We start from the raw sequence: 11,207 nt of genomic DNA on the forward strand, positions 1-11,207 counted from the left end.
AACAACCATCATAAACAACGTCATAACAACAACGACAATGCAACGACAAGGTTAACAACAACATAACAACAAATATAATTCAACAGCACACAATAACAAATTATCATTGGCCATGGGCCTACAACTTGATATTTATCAAATAATCCAAGGCAATTCAACAAACCACCCGAAAGTTCACATTTTTCCAGCAATTATACAACACACTGAATCAACCAAAATATGCGAAAAATGCTCCATAAATATTCGGACAATTCAACTATACCGGCCAATTAATTATCAGCTACAAATTTTATTATTCCTACTTAGTACTAGTGTGTCTTATTAAGTCTCTGCTAATTAATTAACTCTGCTACTTAATCTTTCAAACCTGCTAATTAATTTCCTGTCACAGTTCTGCAGATGTCTACTGTATAATAGTTCTGTTAAATCCATCCTAAAAATGCTACTACTTTACTGTCATTAATTTTCACTATTTTTCTGCTACTCATTATCTGCCACTGATTACCAAAATGTTCATGTGTTTCCTTTACTACCATTACTACCCCATAATTATACTTATATTAAAACTAATTGCATTAGGCTAATGGTACATTGGAAACAAGGCAATTATTATTATAATAAAACAATGACCATGTGGATCCTACAAGGAAGGAGGCGGTCACCACACCCCTTGGTGGCACTCGCCATTCTCTTCCATCTACATGGGGTGTGCGTGCGCCCCTTACTTCTATAGCACATGGAACAAACGCTCCCTTACCATTCCTTAAGGGGTGAGCCCCTCTCCTTCATCTTCATAGGGGTGAGTGCCCCCCTATTATCTTTTTTTTCTTCCTTACTTTTGTTCCACCCACGCATCACAGAAATCCTCCCAGTTTTCCATTCGTTCTCGACTCAGAACAACACAATATAATTTACATCCACTTAAGAACTATACTAATGTCAACATGGAAGATCTTTCAACAACGAATTCATCAACAACGACTAATTTCATCAGCTGAAGAATAATCACACAAATCAACCTAGAACAAATTTTTCAACAGCAACTCATTGACAATAACAATTTTCAGTATTCAGCCACAACAACCGAACACAAACAAAACAGCCACAACAAATCAAACACAAACAGAGGCAATTTCATAAACCCAATCCCACACACTATCCATCATATAACCGATTATAGAGTTAGAACCCCACCCTTACCTTGGATTATAGACCGCTCTATAATTCTCCGGTTGCGCCTAGCTTGCCCCATCTTCCATTTTTTCCTCTTCATGGCATCCTCTACGTATTCTTCTTTCTCCAAAACCCTTATTTTCTCTTAATGAAAACCTATTTATTTTTTACTGCTACTTTCCAATTTTCTTTTTATTCACTTAATCAATATAATTTTTTATTCTCTCTTTGGGCCTAACATTTCCATACCTCCCACTTTGCTACTCACAATTACAAAAAAAAAAGCCAAATACCTTTAATCTCCTATAATAATAATGTTCATAATAATATTATTTCTAATATTAATAATACTAATTAAAAAACTTAAAGTGACAGTTCAGGCATAATGTGGATTAGAATGGGCAGGTTCTGATCTGGATGTTAGTAATGTGTTCTGGCAATACATAATTACTTTCATAATGAATACTTCACTTAGTGAAGGTGACTATGAAGACAAAAGTTCTATGATCGGATCAACACAGCTAAGGATAAAGGATAATCTCTTCTATTCAAGGAGTATGTTAATCAATGTGTGAGATTGAAAAACACCTTATCAAGAAAGATCTCGAAGTGTCTTAAGCAGACCATGATCTGATTCAAACATGGTAGGGTTATGCTCAACGAAATTCAAGGAGTGGCAGTTCTGTTTGTTGAGATTTTGGCAACCTCTTTGTGTGTGCTTCTAGTATCAAGAGGTCATCTGTTGATCGTTTCTGAAGGAGATAAATTTCTTAGGCAAGGGTCTGTTAAAAAAAAGAGATGAAACTTGTGGAGAATATTAGTAGTACAAATGTCAGACACAATGTTATGACATTCTGCTTCTGGTGTAAGTATTTAGTGTAAGGAACAAATTTGCTATAGTGAGTGTGTTCAGCAGGATTGTTGAATAGAGGGTGCGGCTCTTGAAGATATGAAGATGAGTCTTATATTTTCCATTCATCATTTCAAGCTTATTCCATTGGGGAAGCTCATACTATCTCAGATAGGGGGAGTAACTTCTTTTGTCAAGAAAAGTTTCTTGGTTAAAAATACTTTTACATCATGAAGAAAATGTGATACTTTTGTCAGTTATTTGTGAATGGTTCAAGCTAACCATGTGCAACTGGTAACCATTATTCCTTCTCTACACTAATGAGGTAGCTGTGTGTCTAACAGTCTCAAGGTGTCCAGAACAACAGAAGTCTCTGTCTATGACTAGTGAGTAAGTAGGGAGTCCGTTAATTGGTCCAAATGATGCTCTGTCTTAATCTTTTACGGAATCTTGGGCTATGTGCTTGAAGGAAAGAAAAGTGACAATGTCTGACATAATGTCATGACATGTTTAAAGACACTGAATCTTCAAAGTCAAACAAGGAAATCTGAATTGAAGTTTATCCATACATCAACGGTCAATGTAAAGTTCAATCAATGACTATGCATGCACTGGTAATTCAAGATAACTCCTATCAGAAAAACAGTCAAAAACTGCTTTAGAAAGAGTAATAGCTTTTGGAACTGTTTCCTAATTAACCGTTTGACCATTGAACAAGACCAAAGACCATCGTTATTTCCTATAATCTCCATTTGTTATATAATAGCATCTCCATGAATTACAGAAATCAAACTCCCTCAAAATGTCGTTCGTGTGCGTTCTTGTGAGTCGAGTCTGGGTTTGGTATTATGATGGGTTGCTATACCAAAACCTCCTCAGAAAAAGAAAAACACGGGCTGGGGATGTTGATGGTCTCTACCTTGGGTTTTTCTGCAATAACAACAAAGATGTTCCATTATATACAACCTTCAGTATAGGAATCATTTTCGTTGTGATTTGTGATCTGTGTTATGAACACAATTGTGATTTGTGTTCTGAGTTACTAGGATTGGTGGACAGTTTTCACTCAAGTCCTCTCTCGAGGTCTATGCTAGAATTCGGTTTCTGGTACAAGACTAAGGAAGGGGTCCCTTATGCCACCATTGGTCCTCTAAGACGCAGGGCTTCTCCCATCATCTTCCTCGTGAACATCAGTGTTGCATGAAGGTGTTCCACTGCATATCATGACATCGGCTCATTCTTTGTCATATTGTGTCTAAAAAGGGGGAGAAGAATACCATCTTCTGATTTTGCTAGTGTAAAAAGGATTTTTGTAGCAGACTGACGATGTTATGATGTGGTTCAAGTCCTGAAGAATAGAAGGTAAAACCCAATTCTGAGAATGTAACATTATGCTCTTCCTTGGTGTCTTCAAAGTTGAAGTAGTTGTGTTTTGTTGCACTTTTAATGAATGTTTAAGTTTTAGCCAAAATATGCCAAAGGGGGAGATTGTTAGTGCTTTTATTGGCTGATTGGCATCTATGTTTGGCTAAAACATAATAACAGTAAAACATAATATTAATGTGAATATTGCAAGTTTAAAAAGAACAAAACAGGCATAAGCAAGATGTTAGATGGAATGTCATGACATCAACTCATGACATCGCGCCTGTAGAACTGGAAGGAAGATTCAGTTTGTACTTAACAGATACAGAATATTCTATGTGAATATTATGTAATCCTATGTGGCACATATTTAAAGGTCAAAAGAATAATTGAGGAATCAGATCAGAAGATTGAAGATTCAGGAAGAATCAGATCAGAAGATTGAAGATTCAGCATTTTCTAATTTAGGAAACTCATGATTAAAAGACCTTATTTGTAGCAGAATATTTCTGCATATTTGTAACAGCAAGGAGTGCTGCGATTTGTAAGCCCAAATCCAATTGGGATCAGGTTATAAATAGGAAACTTTGTAACATAGTTTTAGATAGAAAACCTTGTTTTAAACGATGTAGTCATTAGGGTTTCTATAGGTAGACCACCCAGGTTGTGGGATGGCTACCATGTCCTTCTCGAAACTTGTAGGTTAGATAAGTGATTGTCCTCACTCGAAACCTGTAGGTAAGAGTTGAGTATTGTAAACTTGATTGAAGTTGTGAAGCAAGATCAAGTATGTGTTCATTGTTAATTGTGTAAATAGCTGTTGCAGGGTTGTAACAGTTAGGTATCACTAGGGAGTGACCAGAGGTTCTCTTGTCTTGGATGGAGTTCTAAGATAAAGGTTGCATTGGGTAGTGACTAGGTAAACCAGAGGTTGTTTATCTGTAAACCAGAGGTTGTTTACATAAAATAGTACTACTGATAGTGAAATCTTCTTCCTGGCTTGGTAGCCCCCAGATTAGGTAGTTAGACCGAACTGGTTTAACAATTAACTATGTTATTTATCTTCTGCATTGTTTGTTCAGTTATGAATGTTATGACTTTGTTTATAACATCAGGTTCAGAAGTGTTAGCTGTTCCTAAACAGAACCATGTAAAAATTATAATCTGGTTATGTCGACTAAACGTGTGTGATCCCAGGTCTCATTGACTCTTTTCTAGGAGTAATTAAATAAAGGGGATCCTTCTATTCTGCTTGTGCTACATTAATAACAGATCAGATGTCTTGACATCGGGATTGACATTCGAGTCTGTCATACCAGAATTTTCAAATGGTATTAGAGTCAGACCTCTCCTAGTACGATGTGGTTTGAGTATGAACCATGTGGAAGCTGGTGGACATGTAACACCCACCAACAAGATGCATCTTCTTTTCGGTAGTCCATTCCATAAGAACTCCACAGTTAAATGTGCTTGACTTAGAGCAATTATGGGATGGGTGACCTTCTGGGAAGTTTCCTAGAAAGCGTTTGACTTTATGGGGTCAGTCGATAATTCTGAAAGCAATATGGGACATTAAAAATGGTATCAGATCCAGATCTCTCCTAGTACGATGTGGTTCGAGGATGAACCATACGGAAGCTGGTAAGCATGTAACACGCGAGGCCGAAGAAGGCGATGGGTGGTTGCACCACATGTAACACCTAAGGTTGAAGAGGGCAAGGGTGGTTTCCACATCAGAATGAGATGGATCTTGAGACTGTGTAAGTATGAGACTGCATGGCTGAAGGAAAACTTATAAGGATTGATGGGTACTACATATACCAACAAGATGCATCTTCTTTTTGATAGCCCATTCCATAAGAACTCCACAGTTAAACATGTTTGACTTTGAGCAATTCTAGGATGGGTGACCTTCTGGGAAGCTTCCCATAAAGCGTGTAAGTGAGGATAAATCATGCTGAAAAGACCCGTGCTGGTTTATGGGGTCAGTCGATAATTTTGAAAGGAGTATGGGGCGTTACAGCCTATGATTGAAGGGTCGGGGTGAAGTGATTGAATGTTGTATCTCAGCGGGGGCGTGGATGGAGTTTGAGAATTTTTGGTATTTCTACATTGATTTACGAATTCAACGTTATCAATCAACATGTTCGTTCAGTAGTGCCAGAAATTTAAAAGTCTGCTTGTCAAAGCTCTCCCACATATGTGGCTTCCATACAAGCCTTCATGAACCTCAACCAAAACTAAGTCTACCGTATATTCTTCAAAATATCACAACATAGATGTAGCTTTTCCCATTTTGCACCTCAATCATGATGTACTAAGCGGGAAGTGTTTTGGTCTTCCTTGCTTTCGAATAATCTATATGCACTTTAGTGAGTCATCCACCCCAATAATAACCATATGGGTGTTGATTTTGATTATGTGCTTCTAGGGACCGCTCTTGTTATCAAATGATATAAGGGATAGTGGTTTGAAAATGTCAATGACTGGAGCGTTCCAAATCTTCGCAACAAGTGGTTATGGATTCATGGGTACTTCTTGCTCTATCAACCATAATTATGTGTGTTGTTATTGTAGGTCACTAACACTCTCCTGCAGTGCTTCGTTCTCACAACACAATTCTTCTATAGCAGCTAGCATCTCTCCTATGGTAGCTCCGCCGTTGCTGCTGCTCCTAGCAACTGCTTTCACTATTGTGAGATGGGATTAAATTGTTGTAGGGACCGATTTGTTAAATTATCCAAATTTGATATATATATATATATATATATATATATATATATATATATATATATATATATATATATATATATATATATATATATATATATATATATATATATCATTTTTAAATATTTAAAATATATAATTACAAATATTCATTTATCATTCTATATAAAAAATTAATTTAAAAAAATCATCTTAAAAAAAACTTTAAACTTCATTCCAAACTCTCAATTAAAATTTTAAAAGTTTGATATATTGATTAAAAAAATCAAATATTGAATATGGAAGTTTTATGTTTGATTTTCTTTAGAGGGCGTTTGTTTTAGGGATTACAAATTTTTTTTCGAAAATATAAGTTGGAATATTTTAATTTTAATATTTGTTTCAAGTTTTAAGAAATTATATCTAGGAACTTTTTCTTCCAAAAACTTATTTATACATAATTTTGTCACTTTCTATTCTTGTGTTGTAGGGTGGAGATCTTACATTCCTATCGGAATAATATCTAATCACCTATAACTTCTCACTTTTAAATATTTTAGTTTATTTATTTTTATTTTAAAATTTAAATTAAATTTATTTTATAAATATTTCTAGGAAATAGATTACTCACCAAGCACATAGATGAGAATAAAATTCTCAATAATAATATTTCCAGAAATAATATTTCCAAAATTATAATATTAATCTTTGAAACAAACAATCTTTAATGTTTATAGAAAAATGTTAAATATACATTTTTATCTTATATTGAAGCACTATTCTCTTAATTTAATTTTTTTTAATAAAGAAGATTGTATGCCAACATCCATAAATATTTATTTTAATTCAGGCACATAATTAAAAGAGCATAAAAATAAAATAATCAACTGAATTCGTTTGGTATAGCAAAGCGATTAGATTAGATATTCAAAATGTACCATGTTAATATTTAATAGAATTATATATGATGGAGGGAATTTATGATAAATCTAATTAAATAAATATTATAAAAAATATTGCACAAATTCAACTTTGTCAACATTTGTCCTTTCAAAAATAAAATTTGTTGTTTTATATTCAAATCAAACGTCTATTTCGTAAATGAGATCCTAACCACTCTTTTTGAATTTATAAATATATATGTAACTTAAGAATTAAGATGATCATTTTACAAGAGACAGGTGATGTCTCATCACGAAGAAATTATTAAGTGCATATTTTAATCAATATACAAATTAAACACTCGTTTTTAAAGCATTTTATGCATCTATTAAACACTTTAGAAAAAGAGAAATAGACATAATAATGTAATAAATATTTTGCTTATAGAAAAAAAGGAAAGAAAAAAAAAAGAAGAGAAGATTAAATAAATATTAAAGAGCTAGAATATACAAACATCATTATTATTTTTTTTAATAAGTAATTTGTATCTAGCGGATTTCGAACATGAAATCTTGAGAGGAACACACTCTTAGAACCTAAACATTTGACCGCTATACAAACATCACTATTAAATTTTTGGGGAACATAGATTATTAAATGGCTTAGTTGTAGCAAAATAAAAATAAATTCACTTTACATGCTCTTAAAGATAATTTTTTATTTTTTTACAGCTCCTCCTCTTCTACCCTAGCCGACAATTTTCTTCTTTTTCCTCCTCTCTCTCAAAGAGGGTTGATTTATGATCTATTTTGATCCAAAATCACCCCTCCAAATCGTTTTTGTTTATCTATTACTTAAATAAGTGATTTCCACACCTTTTCTTTTTGTCTTTTTTGTGATTTTATTTTTTACAGCTCCTCCTCTTCTACCCTAGCCGTCAATTTTCTTCTTTTTCCTTCCTCTCTCTCAAAGAGGGTTGATTTATGATCAATTTTGATCCAAAATCACTCCTCCAAATCGTTTTTGTTTATCTATTACTTAAATAAGTGATTTTCACACCTTTTCTTTTTGTCTTTTTTGTGATTTTATTTTTTACAGCTCCTCCTCTTCTACCCTAGCCGTCAATTTTCTTCTTTTTTTCTTCCTCTCTCTCTCAAAGAGGGGTGATTTAGGATCAATTTTGATCCAAAATCACCCCTCAAATCGTTTTTGTTTATCTATTACTTAAATAAGTGATTTTCACACCTTTTCTTTTTGTCTTTTTTGTGATTTCGTGGGTCATCGTTTGTTTTGATTTTCCAAGTGATTTTCACACCTTTTCTTTTTGTCTTTTTTGTGATTTCGTGGGTCATCGTTTGTTTTGATTTTCCATATTTCTGTGGTGTATTTTGATTTCTCGTCTTTGTGCGGGTATTTTGTTTTTCCGTTTTTGTGCGGTGTTCATTTGTTTCAGGTTGAAAGATTAGTTTCGATCTAGTGCAGATTCAATCAATGACTTTGGTGCCGTCAACGCTACAGATCCGAAAGCATGAATATTTCGGACATCTCAATACAGTCAATACATTAATATTTGTAGGCATATGCAATTTGCCGTTTTATGCTATTAACATGGATGCTGTGGATTTGTTCGCAGATTCATCCTTTTTGTTTTTGGCGATTTTGAATTTGTATTGCAACGATGTACTCTATCGATTTGAATGAATGAATATAATTTATTTTCTGTCAAAAAAAATAATAATAATAATTTTTTATTAAAAATTTATCATCACATTTATATATTTTTTTAGTATAAATAAGATATCTTCGGACTACACATCAATGCAGCGATTAATTTTTTTAATTAAAAAAAATTACTATGAATACGCTTTTTTCTTTTATAAAAATTTCACATTCTCATGTCTTTATAACTAAATTCAAACTAAGATCTCTAGTTAAATTAGAAGACATAAGATTAATTTTGATACATAAATGTACAAAAATTTATATAACATAAAATATAATCATACATAAAACTAATGGCTTCTTTTTTTTAAGAGTGTACTTTATATTTTTCAAATCATATGATATTTTGGTTATTTTAAACCTCTTAAAAAATGTAATTAATATTGTATAAAAAAATTATATATGATTTTACAAAACTATTATTTATTTGTGACATAAAAAGAAATTAAAAATAATAAATAATATTATAAAAATATTATTCATATTAAATTAGTAATGTAAAACAACTTATAATTTGTAATAGTTTTTTTTATTCATAACATGACTTATACTTTAACACAAGAGAATAATTTAATAACAATATTAATATATGTTTATAAAAACTAAAATATAAATATTTAAAACTAAAATATTTGATAGATAATTTTATTTTAAGATATATAAATTCTAAAATAAAATTAATATTAGTATCATATTATATAAATTTTTCTATCTTAAAATAGAAAATTTCATATTAAATAAAAAAAATGTTAATCAATTATATACTCCTATCCTATGTCTCTAGATATACATTTAATTTCACATAGCCTCATATTCACCCTAATGAATAATATCAATGTTAGGGCAATAATCATATCCATGGATGATGGTGGCCAAAACCTATAGAACTATGATTCAAACATTCAATTCTAGTTGTACTTTTTAAACGGGCTAAATCATCATATTTTTCTTTCAAAAATAACTGTTTAAAAAAAAAAAACGAATGAGGTCAACGACACTAAAAATCTCAATATTATGGGGCTGATTATTCCAACTTTTTTAAAAAAATGATTTTTATATTATAACGTATTTTTGCTTTAAAAAATTATAAAGAATTTTTTAGCGAAAATTTCAAATGAAAAATCGATTTGAATATTTTTTTTAAATGTTATTTAAATATTTAATTATTATTTTTTGAATATCAAAATTTAAAAAATAACTTAAATTTAAAGGTTTTTTCTGAAACGGCAACTTAAAATTTAAAGGTATTTCATATAGTTTTTCATAAGAAATATTGTTACAATACATCTTTTTAAAATTTTTATGCTTTTAACTAAATTTTAATTTTCAATAATATATATTTTATTAATGTTAAAATTAGCTTTTTTATTTATAAAATATAAGTTAAAAGAACTTTTAATATTTTAAAAACACAAACAACGTCATTTAATACTTTTTTTTTTGACAAAATCAAACTTAACTCATCATTAATCAAATGAACATCAATACAAGGAGGAATTACATTAAAGGTACTACGCCTAGACCATGAATTGGCCGCCTTAACTAAAAAGTCGGCAACCATATTCGCTTGACGTTTAATAAACTTTACCTCAAAGTTTGGAATAGAAACTAACAATTGTTTAATAGAAAGAAGAATACAATTAAACTCTGATGAACCCGTGACCGACGAGTGAATACCTTTACTAACCAACTGAGAGTCGCTTTCAAAGATCACACAGTTCATGTTCAAAGTGACAGCATGTTGAACCGCTTCTTTCAAGGCTAAAGCCTCCGCCTCTAAAGTCGATAAATTACCGATATCCCAAGCAATGCCGGCCGTAATGAATCTACCCATGGCATCACGAAAACACCACCCTCTATTTGTGGACCTGTAAGTTTTATTGAAACCAGCATCAACATTACATTTAACCCACCCTTCACCAGGAGGGGACCAGCTTACAGGAGTATGAGCACTCGAACTTCTATTCTGATTATCTTGGGCGGTAAACCACTCTTGCCAATTAAAGAAGGCTTGCAATCCCATTCTAGAGAATCCCTCTCGATCGTTATTCCACACTATATTATTACGGTTTTTCCAAATCACCTCTATCGTCATAGCAAACCGCCCCGCTTCCTTCCTATCTTCTTTACTACAAACATCAAGAATAAGGGTGTTGAATGCGGTATAGGGCAAGCAACAAAAAAAATTGGAAATATTGATCCAGGAATTATCGTCCTCAGAGATGGAGAGATGCCATTCAATAGTTTCTATGGTTTCGAGCTCGGGATTGAATGAGCAAAAAGTAAACAAAGATATAGACAGTAAAAGAATAAACACATTCTTAGAAGAGAAATAACTTATCAGGAATGTAAATATATTCACTCTTCACAAACATACACTTACCAACCCATTATACTCAACCTACGATATTCATCTATGTCATCACGTATCTCTCACATAAGCGTCCATCTCTGGAGCACAAACGAGACCATCTCACAACTAAGGTTATCTCTAACGCAAAGCTGC

At 32.2% G+C, this 11,207-nt stretch overlaps 1 protein-coding gene across 1 annotated transcript; it reads right to left on the minus strand.

Annotated features, from left to right (window-relative positions):
- Window positions 1–5,956: 5,956 nt before the first annotated feature.
- Window positions 5,957–10,796, minus strand: LOC131597012 (uncharacterized). The gene is made up of 2 exons (XM_058869734.1): window positions 10,379–10,796; window positions 5,957–6,078 (listed from the first exon to the last, which is right to left on the minus strand). The coding sequence occupies exons 1-2, from the start codon at window positions 10,794–10,796 to the stop codon at window positions 5,957–5,959; spliced, it is 540 nt and encodes a 179-aa protein (XP_058725717.1).
- Between the last annotated feature and the right edge of the window lie 411 nt (window positions 10,797–11,207).

Source organism: Vicia villosa, linkage group LG4 (genome assembly GCF_029867415.1).
Source record: "Vicia villosa cultivar HV-30 ecotype Madison, WI linkage group LG4, Vvil1.0, whole genome shotgun sequence".
NCBI lineage: Eukaryota > Viridiplantae > Streptophyta > Magnoliopsida > Fabales > Fabaceae > Vicia > Vicia villosa.